The sequence below is a fragment of the Berghia stephanieae genome, chromosome 4 (assembly GCF_034508935.2).
Source record: "Berghia stephanieae isolate SIO BIC M18660-M18661 chromosome 4, UCSD_Bste_1.3, whole genome shotgun sequence".
Lineage (NCBI taxonomy): Eukaryota > Metazoa > Mollusca > Gastropoda > Nudibranchia > Aeolidiidae > Berghia > Berghia stephanieae.
This window is the reverse complement of record NC_088363.1, coordinates 84,846,340-84,863,839: the sequence shown is the minus strand read 5'-3', so window position 1 is coordinate 84,863,839 and position 17,500 is coordinate 84,846,340. Positions and strand designations below refer to the sequence as shown.

The window sequence follows — 17,500 nt, the reverse complement described above, 5'->3', positions numbered from 1 at the left end:
GTGAACTAATAGAATTAGAAACTGACACGACTTAATTTGAACAGTTCTTATGGCTGAAATGGTTAAGAGTGACTTGTCGGCCAATCTTCGTGATATATGTCATGGTCTCAAGTGAGTAAAGAGCTACTCGACTATGCATAAAGATCTATGTAGAATGAGGCCCCAGAATTTACTAGTTACTATAAATGAAAAACAATTAACGATTTGTTTACAATGAAATAAAAATAATGATGAAATTTAATTAAAAGAGATAAACAGTGATCGTGGCAGTTACAAATAGAGATATGAATATTTTACGTAACTTATGATAATATGTCAGGTTCATAAGTTTACGTTTCCAGGCAGTTGATGGGCTTGGATGATCTATTCCTCTGATAACAGGATTGGACTCGTAAAATTCCGCTTCCAGGCAATTGGAAAGAGGTTATAGTGTAGTACAGCGGGCTTGGGTTTGATCCTTGAAGATTATACAATCAAAGTTAAAAGCTCCGGCGTCTTAATGGTGTAGATATAATATCTACAAAGTCCCAAAAGATAAAAATCTTCCAGTATATATATAGGAATAGAGCGACTGGCCGTCCGGCATAGATTGTGGAGAGAAAGTGAGTGTAGAGTGTTAGACCTATCAGCTTTTATAATAAGTGGCTACGTGACAGAATGTAGAACGAAAAGTATTCACTAATTAGAAATTAATTCGAGGGAAGGCTATAAAAGGAAAGACGATCTAATATTAGAAGGTAAAGTTTATCTAAGCCTACCGAAATATAACTGGAGTGAGATGAATTCAGTTCTTAATAAAATAAAATTTAATAAGATAATTGTGAACAATCTTTACTGTGACACCCCCCACCCACGTTTAAAATATACTCTTTAACCATTATGGGAAAGATAGATTTTACAAACGGAAGTAAATTTACTATCATGATACTTTAGCATTAATCCATTGTTATGATTTGTGCTACGATTAAATTATTTATTAACTAGACATGGAAATGTTTATATTAACGTAGGTATATGAATGGGCGACAATAACAATGAAAGATTGTGATTACAAATCATTGTGATGAACGACATGATGGCAATGTGATTACAAATCATTGTGATAAACAATAGTGATGGTAATGAAGCATGATTTAAGTCGATGATATGAAGGTAATTTTCTGAATGAAATGAATGAAAATGTAAATGGAATATTGACATTTCAATTATTAATCATAAATGAGTGAAAATTCATAACAATAATAGATAAAGAGAAGATTTCCCAAATCATGAATGGGTATGGTATATATATCCAAACAATACTCAATGTTACATTAAGTTGGGTCATCATGTTTACAAATAAAATTATCGAAATTGTGCGTTCTGATTTGGCATAATTTGCGAGGTAACTAACAGTATGCATGGGAGGTTAAGTTATACCCTTCTCACGTGTTTATACTAATCGAGAAAGTAGGTCGGCGTGAATATTTTCACAGCCTGGTATGTGAGAGATACTGAAAGTGTAATTTTGCAAAAATAGACTCCACCTTAGTACTCTACTATTATTCATTTTGTTATTTCTTATGTACGTGAGTGGTTTATGGTCCGTTTCGACCACAAACTCTTTAAGCAGTAGATATCTGCTGAATGTCTTTAAAGCAAAGACGATGGCTAGTCCTTCACGCTCTATTACAGAGTATCGTGATTCTCTGTCCAATAATTTTCTGCTTGCATATAAGCAAGGCATTAGAGTTCCCTCATGCTCCTGTAATAGTACACCTGCGATGCCCTTATCAGACGCGTCAGTTCTTACAACAAATTCTTTTGATATGTCGGGTAATTTAAGAATTGGTTCTGAACAGAGTAATGCCTTTAATTGGTTAAAGCTATTCTGACACACTTCTGTCCAAACAATTTTGTTCGGTGACCCATTCTTTGTCAGATTTGTTAGCGGTGTCGCGATGTGCGCGAAGTTGTAAATGTATTTCCTGTAAAAATTTAGGAGCCTAAGTACTTTGCGTACTTCTTTTTTTGTCTTAGGTGGTTGCAATTGTGCGATTTTTGTTTGTTTTTCTGTCTCGGGTGTCTGTGTCCCATGACCAACGGTATGATTAATCCTGCATTTGAAGCTTCGATATTAGTAAACATAGGTTGCGACACTGTGTCTCTATCAAAATACTTTTTTAGCATGTTTGCATGGAATGTCTTTGTTGTGTTGTTAATTTGAATCTCGTAATTAACATTAGATTTTACTGCTGTTATTTTGAATGGTCCTTTCCATGTAGCTAAAAGTTTACTCGAGTCATCGGGTAAGAGTATTAGTACTTTGTCACCAATCTCAAATTTTCTTGATTTGCTTTTGCGATCAGAGTATTCCTTGTATTTCTCTGCTTTTTTGGTGACGGATTCCTGTGCTAGCTTACATGTGTCCTCTATTCTGTCTTTTAGGTTTCTTACATATTCGTAAGCAAACATAATTTCGTTATTGTCCTCCTCATTCCCTTTACAAATGTCGGCTACTATATTGATCGGGCCGCGAGGTGATCGTCCATACATCAACTCAAATGGGGAGTAGCCTGTAGATTCTTGGGGTATTTCTCTATATGCAAATAGGATTGCTGGTAAGTATCTGTCCCAATCATCTGGTTTTTCTGCTGACACTTTTCTTAACATATTCTTTAGAGTGCCATTAAATCTTTCACAAAGACCATTTGCTTGGGGGTGGTAGGGAGTTGTGAATGAGTGTTGGATTCCCATGAGTTTCATGGTTTCATGCATCATATGTGATGTAAATTGGGGTCCATTGTCCGACAGTATCTCATTTGGTATGCCTATTCTGGTAAAAATTGTCATCAATGCTTCAGCTATGTGATCCGATGTAGTTGATTTCAATGCTATCGCTTCTGGCCACCTGGTTGCGTAATCGACTAGTGTTAGTATGTGTGTATGGTTTCTATCTGATTTTGTTAAAGGGCCTATAATGTCAATTGCAACTTTTTGAAAAACTTTTTCAATAACTGGGGTTGTCTCTAATGGCAATCTCGGTATTCTGCCTTTTGCGACTCTTCTTTGGCATGTGTCACACGATTTCACATATTCTCGGACGTCTTTAGTAATTCCAGGCCATGTGAAATTCTCGGATATTCTCTTCAATGTGGAAGAGCTCCCAAGATGTCCAGAAGTTATTGAATCGTGCGCTATTCCAAGGATTTTGTTTCTGTAAATACTCGGCGTGACCAGTTGTTTAGCTATTTTGTTTCTTTTCCTATGTAACCTGAACAGAATATCTTTTTCAATGATGTATTCAACTTTTGATTTCGTCCCTTTGTTTGCGATATTGAAATATGAAGTTAAAGTCGGGTCCTTTTTCTGTTCTTCAATGAACGTGTTCCTGTCAAATTGTTGTGGTTCTAGAGAAATAGTCATTGGCTTCTCTGTTGTCTTAGTCATCTTTCTTGTTTCTGCTAGACAAGCTGTTTCTTGGGTTAATGACCATTCTTTTACATCTGTTGGGTTGTCTTTAAGACCTTTTATATTGCCAACAATAACATCAGCGACGGGGTTGGGAAGTATACAGCATTCCACTATTCCTGTATAGTATGGGGTTTCTATGTACACGTTAGCTGTTTCAAAGGTTTCGACTGTGCCACTGAATGTGATGCATTGTACCGTTTTTCCAGTTTTGTCTTCGTCATTGATCAAAGATGCTTTTATTCCTACTGTACTGCATCCTGTGTCTCTCAATATTTTGCAATCAGTTCCATTAGCTTTGCCTTCACAAAAAAATAGCGATCCTGATTTGTGAGTTTGTGTTAAAAGTGACATACCTTTCACGCAATACACATTTATATTTTCTCCTGACATTATTCGTGTCTGATTATTTACACTGGTTTGGAGTGATGCATTTGCAGTTTCTTTCGGATATCCCACGATTTTGTAACATTTGTCTGCTGTGTGGCCTTTCATTCCACAATATTGACATTTAATTATAGGTTTGTTGGTTTTCTTATACTCAGTATTATTGTCAGTGCTATTTCTTGTTTTGTTTTGATAGGGTCGGCTATGGTCTCTATTGAACTGTTTGTTCCATGGTTTGTTACTATGATCATCTTGTTTCACTTGCGTGTTCCGAGTGATTGATCGGCTCGTTCTATTTGAGTACTGAACTTTAGGTGTACCTGGACTCTGAGCAGCGGCAGCGTAGTATGGTTCCTTCAATGTTCTGCTAAGGGGTGTCAATGGATGTGCGCTGTTAAAGTTTTCTGCGTAGATTTTTAATTTGTCCAAGTTTTCTGGCTTTCTCTCTTTAAAGAATGCGACTAAATCTGGGTTGCAAGCTTGATAGATTCGATTCTTCAGCGTGAGATAGTAAAGGCCTGCAAAGTCGTCTTGTTTTACGTTTGCCAACTCAAGCCACCGATTTAGAAATTGAGTAATTCGGTTCACGAATGTATTAAAGTCTTCTCCACTTTCCGGTTTTGCAGTGTGAAACCTTTCCTGGTAACCATCTTCCGTTAATCTAAATCTTTTTAGTAGAGCGTCTTTAATTTTACCATAGTCATCTGCATCTTCAGTTGTTAAGGTATAGAAAACTTTTAGCGGTTCTCCGGATAAGCAGTTAATCAAGGCTGTGGCCCATTTGCTTTCTGGCCAACGATAACCTTTAGCCTGAACTTCGAATCGGTGTAAGAAGGATTCTAGACAGTCTGAGCGTTCATCGTATGTTGGCATGCGTGGAAGTTTCACGAAAAATTCATCACTATTATTATGTTTTCTTTCATGACCGGTTTTTGTTTTTTCAATTTCCAGCATCATTTGGGTCCTTTTGGTTTCTTCTTCTGCTAAAGCTATTTGTCTTTTTAGTTCCCTTTCTTGGACTCTTTCTTCTCGTTCTTCTCTACGTATTCTTTCTTCGTGTTCTTTTTCTTCTCTACGAATTCTTTCTTCGTGTTCTTTTTCTTCTCTACGAATTCTTTCTTCATTTTCTTCTCTACGAATTCTTTCTTCGTGTTCTTTTTCTTCTTTACGAATTCTTTCTTCATTTTCTTCTCTACGAATTCTTTCTTCATGTTCTTTTTCTTCTTTACGAATTCTTTCTTCATTTTCTTTTTCTTCTTTTACTTTCTCTTCGCACCATGAAAATATTCTTTCCTGGGGTATTTCTAAGTCCTTTGCGAGACTTAAGTATCTTTTATATGCTTCCATGTTGCAATAAATTAGTTACGATGTTTTATATATATTATATTGACAGGATACTGTTACTGACTGTTTTATTTATTTACACTTACTGGAATGAACTGTTCTATTTTTAGAAATCTCTCTCTCTTATTTCAACTTATTATGTATGTTGAATTTGATGCCTTTTATCGTTATATCTTATAAAGCAATGTGTCAATACAATGCGGAGTTATGACTTGAGTCCATAACAATGTGTCAATCGCGTGTACTCTAAACTATGTTACTACGAAAAATGTATCACCAATGTGTGTGACTCGTCGTTAGTTTGTGTACAATTATTCGCAATGACGCTAATATACTAGAGTGTGATAACAATAATAGGATGCCAAAATAATCCCAAGTTATCTATCACTAAATATAACACGACGGCTAGTAGACTCCTTTTATTATTATTTAGTTTTTAAAGACTCACTTTTCAGAACATAATATATAAGTGGTTTTCGGTAACAGTAATATGCCAAAAATGCATTTAAAACAAATCACTATGCAAAACAAATCACGATGTCTATAGTTACTATGTGATGCCCAACTCATGTAAAAGAGAATAATGAAGGATATATTTACCAACTCAGTTCGTGGCTGGGACCTCTCTCTTGTTCAATGGTTGTTCAACAATTGTAATTAGGCATTGAAGAGTGTTTAGCAGTGATGTCTGAAATACAAAACAATAAAATATCGTAAGATTTACAATAGTTCCAAAATGTGTTCACAACACTGAGTGATTGGATGATAGGTGAATGAATCGTTATGGAATGTAAACATATTGAAAACAATTCATGAATGAGGCAAACAACAAAATGAAATGAGTGATATAATAACAAAGTGGACAAGGAATGAATGAATGAATGAAAAACTGAGTGAATAAATGAATGAATGAATGGATAATGTATGAATGAAAGAATGAAGGGAGGAATAAATGTATGAATGATTGGATAAATGAGTGAATAAACGAATGAATGGATGAATGAATGAATGAATGAATGAATAAATAAATGAATGAACAATGAATGAATGAATGATTTATAAATGAATAAATGAATGACGGAATGAATCAATAAAATGCTATTCAATTTGAATGAAAGAATGAATGGATAAATTGCTATTCCATTTAAATGAAGAAATGAAAAAGAAAAAAAAAATAAACCTGTAAATAGGGAGTTCAATTAAAATATGATCAAGTGGGGCAATTAAGAGTTTTACAATTTAAACTTTAAAGTTAGATGAAATAGATATAAGTAACTAAATAAATTCAATTCTTTATATGTGTCCCCTCCAAAATGTCATGGTCTCAAGTGAGTAAAGAGCTACTCGACTATGCATAAAGATCTATGTAGAATGAGGCCCCAGAATTTACTAGTTACTATAAATGAAAAACAATTAACGATTTGTTTACAATGAAATAAAAATAATGATGAAATTTAATTAAAAGAGATAAACAGTGATCGTGGCAGTTACAAATAGAGATATGAATATTTTACGTAACTTATGATAATATGTCAGGTTCATAAGTTTACGTTTCCAGGCAGTTGATGGGCTTGGATGATCTATTCCTCTGATAACAGGATTGGACTCGTAAAATTCCGCTTCCAGGCAATTGGAAAGAGGTTATAGTGTAGTACAGCGGGCTTGGGTTTGATCCTTGAAGATTATACAATCAAAGTTAAAAGCTCCGGCGTCTTAATGGTGTAGATATAATATCTACAAAGTCCCAAAAGATAAAAATCTTCCAGTATATATATAGGAATAGAGCGACTGGCCGTCCGGCATAGATTGTGGAGAGAAAGTGAGTGTAGAGTGTTAGACCTATCAGCTTTTATAATAAGTGGCTACGTGACAGAATGTAGAACGAAAAGTATTCACTAATTAGAAATTAATTCGAGGGAAGGCTATAAAAGGAAAGACGATCTAATATTAGAAGGTAAAGTTTATCTAAGCCTACCGAAATATAACTGGAGTGAGATGAATTCAGTTCTTAATAAAATAAAATTTAATAAGATAATTGTGAACAATCTTTACTGTGACGATATAGACATAACAAAGTTGACGTCACTCAGCTCTTTGCTATTGCTTTTAGCCATACATTTTATAAGCATTTATAACCAAATTGTATCAATCAGACTAGAAACTAGAGAAGATTATTTTGTTTTAATTTGTTTCACCTCATTGTTGTTATGATACCGAAATAATTCAGAAAAGTAAGTGGAGCAGGCACGTCTGTTGATGATAATAATAAATTAAGTGAGTAGGAAAGTTCCAGAAGAAAATAGAGAATACACATTTTGCGGCGGTTTTTGGGGCTCGAACCCGCGACCTTACTGGTACGACAACTCCGCCTGGCCGGGGAAAACGTTACTCTTGGTAGAGTGGTGGATACGGGATCGAGTCCCCATTACCGCAGTGAAATTTTTATTCTGTTGTCTTCCGGCACTTTCCTACTCCCTTCATTTCTTTTTGATACCGAAATAAATTGCACATCATCATAACGTTTTCAAAAACATTCGAATTATAATTTCATGTTATTCTTCATCTTTGCTAATCTTTACGTGATCATTTTGATTAGATCTTCATAAGTAGTAGAATATTAAAGAGTGTCTTTTATTACGGATGTCATTTCACTTGTGATCTTAAAACCTGTATTGTTTGAGTTTTAATAACCAGCAATTCAAAATGTTGATATTACGAGTGAATTTTTAAAATCATAGCCGAATAAAAGAAACGAATGTGCTGTTTTCTTAACCCTCTATAAAGCAAGCGATTTAAGGCCCAAATGGAGGCTTGGACATTATAAAATTGACACTCCTAGTCGAAATTCATTGTCACTTAGTGAACATTACCTTTTGGTATAAACTCAATCCAACCTTCACCTCAATGATAGTTTAGATCATGACATTACCTTTTGGTATAAACTCAATCCAACCTTCACCTCAATGTTAGTTTAGATCATAACATCCTTTGAAAATTGTTTTATAGTGAAATATGCAGATGATACTGCTATTCTTGGCTTATTAAAAGATAAAGTTACCGAAAAGAATTATTTCAAACAAATAAATATATTCACCGATTGGTGTCAACAAAATCAGCTTGAATTAAATGTTGAAAAAAAAAACGAAAGAACAGGTGTTTGGTGTAAAAAATAAAAACGACTTAAAGTATGTGACGATCGGTAAAGATGATGTTGAGATAGTTGACTATTTTAAATATTTAGGAATAACCATTGATAGTTCCCTCAATTTCTCTCAACATATTAATATAATATCTAAGAAAGTTGCCCAAAGATTATACATCCTAAGGAAATTGAGAACATTTCAAGTAAGGAAGAAAACTATGTTAAGAGTTTATGACTCATTGATAAAAGTGTAATTGCGTTTGGCTGCACCATATGGTTTGGCGGATGCCGACTTAAAGATAAATCAAAAAGTTCAAAATCTATCAAAGAGGCATAAAAAAAAAACATCCTCTTGATGGAGTAGAAAGAACTCATGGAAAAGCAATAGAAAGGAAAGTATTCTCAATTACCAACAATAAAAAACATATTTTATACCATGACTTTAGTCTTTTACCATATGGGAGAAGGTTTTGTCAGATTAAATGTAGAACTAACAAGTATAAATCAACGTTCGTTCCATCAACAATAAAAATTTTGAATATTTCATATGGTGCAGAAAAACCAAGGATTGATTCGTTGACTGATTAACTGATTAATTTATTTAATGTTAGAATAACTGATCAATTGATAATAATGATAATTTTTGGTGTCGAATTGCCACAATTGTAACAAATTGAAAACGAAATGAATATGTTTATGTTGGGTATATCGCACGTGTGAAAGAAAGAGAGGAAGAGAGAGAGAGAGAGAGAGAGAGAGAGAGAGAGAGAGAGAGGGAGAGAGAGAGAGAGAGACAGAGAGAGAGAGAGAGAATAAGTAGGAGTGAAATATCTGTTCAATGTTATAGTTATCATTTAACGTTATAACAAGTGTTACTAAATGACAAATTGCCATATTTATGGACAATAAAGATCTATTATTATTATTATTATTATTATTATTATTATTATTATTATTATTATTATTATTATTATTATTATTATTATTATTATTATTACCTTTTGGTATAAACTCAATCTAACCTTCACCTCAATGATAGTTTAGATCATAACATTACCTTTTGGTATAAACTCAATCCAACCTTCACCTCAATGATAGTTTAGATCATAAAATTACCTTTTGGTATAAACTCAATCCAACCTTCACCTCAATGATAGTTTAGATCATAACATTACCTTTTGGTATAAACTCAATCCAACCTTCACCTCAATGATAGTTTAGATCATATCATTACCTTTTGGTATAAACTCAATCCAACCTTCACCTCAATGATAGTTTAGATCATAACATTACCTTTTGGTATAAACTCAATCCAACCTTCACCTCAATGATAGTTTAGATCATAACATCTTTAAAATCTAAATTGAAGATAAGTGAATATCCATTAGCCAGCAAAGAAAATAAAATAAATAAATCGATCCGAGATTCAATTCAAACAAGCTCACTGGTTAGAACTATTGTCGGTTGGGTTCAAAAATTGTTGTATAAAAATTATTTAGGATTATTTATGGATCGAAGCTAGATCTAGACGTCTAACTTCCTTTGAGAATGTTGTGTTTGTTGGTTTGTGTTCTGGCTTTTGGTTGTTTATTTCTGTCTATCTTTACGTTTTCGTGCCTTTCTTGTTTTTCAGTTTCTATAATTTCATGACTTTATCTGACAATTATTACAATTACTATTACATTGACATTTTACAGCGACAGTGATTATTAGTTAGACCACAGTGTGATTATTGTTCATGTTTTGAATCTACTTCCGTCCTTGGCCTTTAAAAAAATATTTTGGGAATCTTGACTTCAACGTCGAAATCAATATCGATAGGTGTCATGAGTTATTTTGGATTGATTATTATGTTTTGTGAGTTTTATAAAGACTAAAAATCCCCGCACGATAGGGCAATTGTCATCATTATTCAGGAATGAGGTTTCCTTAACATTATTGAGGGGGACAAGTACAGTGCTATGTGGATCTGTTGAAGTTAAAGCAGTTTTTTCTTTGCAGACATTTTGATATTCTAGGGGTTTCAATGGCTTAGTTGCGAGAGTCAAGATTCCGCCCCCCCCCCCCCTCCTCCGTTTTCACTGTACTGATTGTACAGGTCTGTTATATCTGGCTGAAAGTACATTAAATAGCATCCTATTCAGATGCCAGGAGGCCATTTTTCCTGCATGAACTTTGCTCCATAAGCCTTCTTGGCAGAGATGGACCGGCTCGCTCCTCTGTAGAGCTCTGACTTCCCAAAGGCACAAGTATCGCTCTCGGAAGCAGTAGAGATTTAATTTCTGATCCCCTGGCTGCTTAGCAGTGATTGGGTAACTGGATCTGTCCGACTGGATGGAAATACTGTGTCATGCTAGCTTCCAGTCTATACGTTAGCAAGCGATTGCGGTTCTTCGTTTAATGCTGCAAAACCGCAGTTAAACCAACGCTCCATACATTTTGTGGAACCGAACATCTCTTAACATAAATTTATACCATGATAACGATAATGTGTAACTGGAATTAAGTATTTAAAAAGATCACAGTGAATGAGAATCACAATAAACAATGTATTTGAAATATAATTACCGTGACACTAAAATGGACAGCTTTAATATCTAATCATTGGATTTATTTACAGGGGATTCGGACATTTCCACAAGCCTGGATTATCATCGCGTGATTCCATTGCTATTTCAAGTAGAGTGATGGCTTCGGTGAATGCATTGGGCAGCATTCTTTGAGCACCCATTACACTACTTTCATTTCCTCGCTAGTATATAAATCTAGTGCTTGTTCATTGCTTGAGTAACAACGACTTCATTGTTATGTATACTGATGATGTTAATGATGATGATGATGATGATGATGATGATGATGATGATGATGATGATGATGATGATGATGATGATGATGATGATGATATAATAATAATAATAATAATGAAATATATAATATATATTATTATTATTATTATTATTATTATTATTATTATTATTATTATCATTATTATTATTATTATATAATTAATAATAATAAATAATAATAATAATAATAATAATAATAATAATAATAATAATAATAATAATAATAATAATAATAATAATAATAATAATAATAATAATAATAATAATAATAATATAATAATAATAATAATAATAATAATAATAATAATAATAATAATAATAATAATGATAATAACAATATGACGATCAAGTCACGGAATAGAATACGAATATCAAGGTCAGAACAGGAGACAAATTCCAGTGTATTGTGAAAATACATAAATTTATGTCAGGTCCAAGGCGTCACAAGTTAAAACGTGTTACTGACAGAAAGTGCCTTTTAAAATGTACGTTAGAATGACAAGAAACTTTCAGATTCATTTACCGAATCTACATTCTTAATGGTTTATGGAAAGTGCTGAGTTTATTTTAAATTATTGCAGCATAATGAAAGCGTCCTATTTCCAAGTAGACTACACTGCATTTCTCTTGAAAGAATTGAGTCTGAAAAGTCTTTCAATTCACCAAATGAATCCTGAAGTCCCGACTTATTCTGCTGAGACAATTAACTGTGAGATCAGTTTGAAAACGTCTTAGAGTAAGAAAATTAATTAACAGTTAACCGTTTGAAGGAATGCACTAGATTCAAGAAGACACCTTACACATGTTTATAATAGTTATGCAAAAGGTGCGGAAAATTTAGTATTCACAGAAGTGCTTCGACGACATAATATGTTTCACAAGTCAAGAGACGATTAAAAACAACATTATTTGGTTCTTAATGAGTATAGTTTCAATTATGTAGATACCCCAGATGTGGCTCCAGTAGTTGCCGTGTATTTTGAAGTTCCCTTGGCTGATTTTCCAGCTTCTTCTTTGGTGCGTCCGCAGAAAGTGACCAAGAAGGTTTCTCTATACTTGGTGCTCATGTTGTAGTAGACGATCGCATTGGCACTGGCATTGATGGCCGAGATGAGATGAGCGATGGTCCAAAGCGTCAGGAACAGATTCCACTCAATTGTTGTCTTTGTTTTGTCGATGATGTCAATGGCAAAGACAAAGAAGTAGGTGATGATGAAGATAATTAGTAGATAGATAACGATTTTGACAAGCTTGGCTTCCTTGGGCGATATTCCGAAAGACTTTTCTTTTGCGTCATCTCCTATTCCGGACGAGGACTTGCTCCTAAATTTTGATGCCTTCCATAGTCCAAAGATCATAAACATGGTCGAAATTGCTACCAGACTGACCAAAATAATCGGGAGGAAAAACCCGTTGGTGTAAGTGTGAATATCCTGAATGGCTTTGTATTCTTCAGCTTCATAGGTCGTGAAGCGGGTCATGTTTCGTCTTTCGTCAAATTTCCAAACATATGGCAAGTGAGCAAAGAACAGTCCATAGAATATGATGACTTCTAGGTAGAGAAGACTTAGAATGACTACTGTTCTAGTTTTAGTGATGATTTTCTTGAATGAAAGAGGCTTTACGACACAGAGACATCTCTCCACCGACAAGAAGACGGTTGTGAACATGGACATTTCAGAGAATGCGATCCGCGCATAGATGCAGAGCCTGCGAACGTTGTTGACGTCAATGTAGTGGTTGGGATGTTCAAAGTTGATGAAATAACAGACGAAAGCAGCGCAGGTAGCCAGACAAATTCCCAGGTCAGTTACAGCAAGGGAAGTGAAGGAGATGGTAGTTGTTGATTCCTGTTAAAATATTGTGTCAAAGATGATAATCAGATAAGGCTATGCCAAAAGACATTTTTATAAAATTGACACAAAAGAGACAAATGCTGTGTTATTTAAAAAGCCCTGGCGATAAATTAGTTCCATCGATTTCCTTCAAATAATAAAAAAAAAACTGAGTCTCTTACCAAAGATAACAGAATGATAATAATAATAATAATAATAATAATAATAATAATAATAATAATAATAATAATAATAATAATAATAATAATAATAATAATAATAATATAATCATAATCATAATAATAATAATAATACACACTTATGTAGCGCCAAAATATCATGCAATAAGAGCTCTAGGCGCTTTACAAAGATTATATATATATATATATATCATTAATTAAACAATGACTATAACTATAAGATACAGACATATTCAATATTTAAAACGCTATCAACATAGAAATACATGTAAAAAGAAAAGAAAATCAAGCAAAGAAATGTTTTCTAAGGTAATTTGTCTTTAGTCTGCTTTTGAATGCCTCCAGGGATTATACGTTTCTAATCTCAAAAGGTAATTTATTCCAAATGGAAGGGTCAGATGATGACAAAAGCTCATTCACTAAGCTAATCACTAGGTATTACTTGCAGTTGGAAAAATAAATAGATTCTCAAAGAGTAGAAACAGTGCGGCCCGTCACAAAATTTTGTAACTTTGATACGCAGTCCTGGCGTGGTGACCCGGTTCTTCCAAAGTTTTGTCAATCAAACCCTCATAGAAATAACGAAGTTGGCATCACACAGCTCTTTATTTTTGTATTTTGCCAGGCATTTTTATGAGTAGTTCTCACTAATTTCTATTAGTCAGACTATAGATAGTTCGAAGATGACGTCACTCAAGCCTTTGTTATTGTATTTTGCCATCCGCGTTTGTGAATGATACTCACTAAATTGTATTACCCCGACTATAAAAGTTCATGGTTACACAGAGTTTTGTGTGTTGGTCCGTTATACTTCCGGATGGCAATGTTGTGAGCTTCTAAGACAAGCGCATACTATCTATAGATAGAACGAAGTTGACATCATTATGGTCCTTGTTATTGTTTTTGTTTGCCATCCGTGTTTATGAGTAATTCTTCTAAACTGTATAAACCAGGTTATAGATAGTATGCGTTTGGCTAAGAAGCGCACAACATTGCCATCCGGAAGTATAACGGATCAACACACAAAACTATGTGTAATCTTGAACGTTTAGAGTCTGGTTAATACAGCTCAGTGAGAATTAATCATAGACGCGGATGGCAAAAAACAATAACAAAGACCTGAGTGACGAAATGCTATCTTCATACTATATATGAACGCTCGTTACACATAGTTTTGTGTGTTGGTCCGATATATTTCCGGATGGCAATGTTGTGTGTTTCTTAGACAAGCACACAGTATCTCTAAACGTTAGAGGTTACATATTATAGTTTTGTGTGTTGGTTCGTGATATTCAGATGGCGGATGTTATGAGATTTTTGGCTAAACGCATAGCAACAATAGGATATGGTGAGGCGCCGTTTAGGAGACAGAAAGGCGTATGAGAAACGCGGAGATCTTTGAAGATCCCCCTGTGATAACGGTCAAAGGGATAACAACACTTGAAGAGGTGACAAACGTCACAGCCTTTCCATGAGAAACAGAATGAAACTTGTCATAAGGCTAATCCAAAACTGAATTCAGTGACATTTATATGTAGGGTTAGAATTTGTTTATTCTCTTTTCAGTCGACAATCAATAATTGCTATCAATTTTGAATATAAATTTCCAGAGGGGTACTTTTAGAACAGACTTTGTCTCTCTTTTTGTAAAACTCCTAAAGAATACAAATATAGACTCCGAAGATTCAAAAAGTTATAGACCCATCTCTTCGACATGTCTTTCCTTTCAATGATTTTTTAAAATGGGTCTGAAACGAATCCTAAGACACATTGAAGTAACTGGTCTCATAGATGTTTTTCAGTCAAATTATAAAGTAAACCATAGCAAGGAAACGGCTCTCTTATGGGTAATAAAAGACCCTCTTGTTATGACAAAAGAGAAGAATTTCTGTTCTTAATTTGTTAGATCATTCAATGGCTATTTGGCACAATAGATCATGAAATACTTTTAACATTTTTGAAATATCTTGTTAGCTTTAACTTGCTTTTCATCCGGAAACGAGTTTGACTAATAATTACTAAAGATATAAGTTCAACAGAATGTCATCTGAAGTATGGAGTCCCTCAAGGTTCAGTGCTTGAGCATGTTCTCTCTCTCTTGGCAAAATGAGACAAATATATATTTTATCAATGTACATCAGTACTTTTAGTGTGAGATTACCAATAATATTTTATCATCTTCTGGAAAAATAAAGATAAACAATCTTGGATTGTTTTTATTAGTCTGGATCTTGGTAAGGCGTATATCCTTCTGTCATCTACTTCATTTTTGATCCACGGGTTTTTATGTTTCCTGAAAGCTAAATCGTGCCTCAATATAATTTGATTGCTGGCATTTAAATTCGGTGTCAGTAAAAAAAAACAATCTTAGTTTGGTCAGAGAAATTCTAATTAAATTGGGATGAACGGGGAAGAAATTGTCAAAAATTATATCCTTTTACTTCTCGTTAAGTTCAAAGTAACTAAATTGGCGTGATAATTGTGCTGTGAAAAATGGTCTTTGATGTCTCCTCGTAGTTTTCTGCCACGCTCAGACAAGACGATTTTTAAACATTTGGCCAGATAATGTTTATTTCACATATCGATTGATTCGATTATTGAACTCCAATTCGTCCAAGGTTCTTGAACCAGAGCCTTCAATAATGTCTCTCATTTCATTCTTTTTTTTGGTCAAGTTAGGTCATTATAATCGATTGACATATGAAGTAAATAAACGATTTCTTGTTGAATTATCAAAAGGTGTTTTGTCAGTAAATGGGAATTGCCTGGTTCAATGTAATTACTTATCATTAGATCAAATCTGTGACGCCATTGTGAAGTAATTTGCTGCAAATCAAAAGTTTACGAGTTTCTATATCTGGACAGATCGAACTTGTTTTGATCACCTTAATCAATATTACTGTTTATTCAAGATACATTGAGATTGTAAGTTTTGACTCTTTAACGGCGACTTTAAATTATTGAAACACAATGAATCCCATTATTTATATAAAACACTAGCTTATTTCACATAAAGAGAAGCAGCCACGATGCCACCCAGGATCCAATGAATGTCGAGTCGCATCGCTGTTACTGCTTTCTTGTTGAAAATTGCCTCGTTCTGTAACGAAAGTCAAGCTGTCACAGGCATGCTAAGTCAGTGACCGGATAATTAGCTATGATTGCAAAATTTAGGCCTACAGTTTAGGTACTTTCAACTGGTGTGTGAAGGGTATTTGCTAAGAGACATGATAGACACAGTAAAGATTATTCACATTTATTTTATTAAAGTTTTATTTTAGGAAGAACTGAATTCATCTCACTCCAGTTATATTCGGTAGGCTTAGAAAAACTTTACCTTCTAATATTAGATCATCTTTCCTTTAATAGCCTTCCCTCGAATTAATTTCAAATTAATGGATACTTTTCGTTCTACCTTCTGTCACGTAGCCACTTGTTATAAAAGCTGACCGATCTAATCTTCCACTCTCACTTCTCTCTACAAGCTATGCCCGGCCATCCGCTCCATTCCTCACATTATATATATATATATATATATATATATATATATATATATATATATATATATATAATATGATTCATTATGTATATTTATATACATATATAAAGATTTTTATCTTTCGGGACTTTGTGGAATATTTGTCTAATCTTGATTTCCACCATCAAGACGCCGGAGCTTTTGCCTTTGCCAGTTCAGTCACTGAAGGATCAAGGATCAAGCCTGAGCCGGTCGGAGGAATAATACAACCCTTCTCAGCCGGAAGTAGAATCCCACAAGCCTACCCGTCTGATATTATATTGTCATAAGATACGTAATATATTCATATTTCTATTTGTAACTGCCATAATCATTATTCATCTCATTTAATTAAATTTCATCTTTCTTTTTATTTCATCTTAAACAAATCGTTATTTGTTCTTCATTTTAAAGTAACAAGTAAATTCTGGGGGCCTTATTCTTCACATCTTTATTTTATGCATAGTCGAGTAGCTCTTAATACTCATTTTAGAGCCAGAAGGCCCGTGGAGGTTGCAATTATTTGGATACATCTCTAGCTCATTGCAAAGTACCTCTGCTAGACATAATCAGTTATGTTACCCGATCACCGCTTGGTGGGCAAAAGGGTCAGAAATAATTGGGAGTGCAAGCGGGGTCGATACCCATCTATTTATTGTGACGTGAAATTGAATTGAGAACAGTCAAAATACAAACTTGTCTGAATGGCAAAGAGAGAGACCATGACGGATGGCTGATCATTTTAGACAATCTACTAACTAAAGTGAGCCGAAAAGTGA

At 34.1% G+C, this 17,500-nt stretch overlaps 1 protein-coding gene across 3 annotated transcripts in view; it reads right to left on the bottom strand.

Annotated features, from left to right (window-relative positions):
* Nucleotides 1-11,540: 11,540 nt before the first annotated feature.
* LOC144971433 (uncharacterized) overlaps nucleotides 11,541-17,500 on the bottom strand; it is a 21,305-nt gene continuing 15,345 nt past the window's right edge. For 2 of the 3 annotated variants that reach the window (XM_078912339.1, XM_078912340.1), the window contains exon 3: nucleotides 11,541-13,019. In XM_078912339.1, the coding sequence (XP_078768465.1) occupies nucleotides 12,105-13,019 (915 nt within the window). In that variant the 3' untranslated portion in view covers nucleotides 11,541-12,104. The remainder of the gene's footprint in view (nucleotides 13,020-17,500) is intronic. The other variant, XM_078912341.1, reaches the window with a different exon arrangement.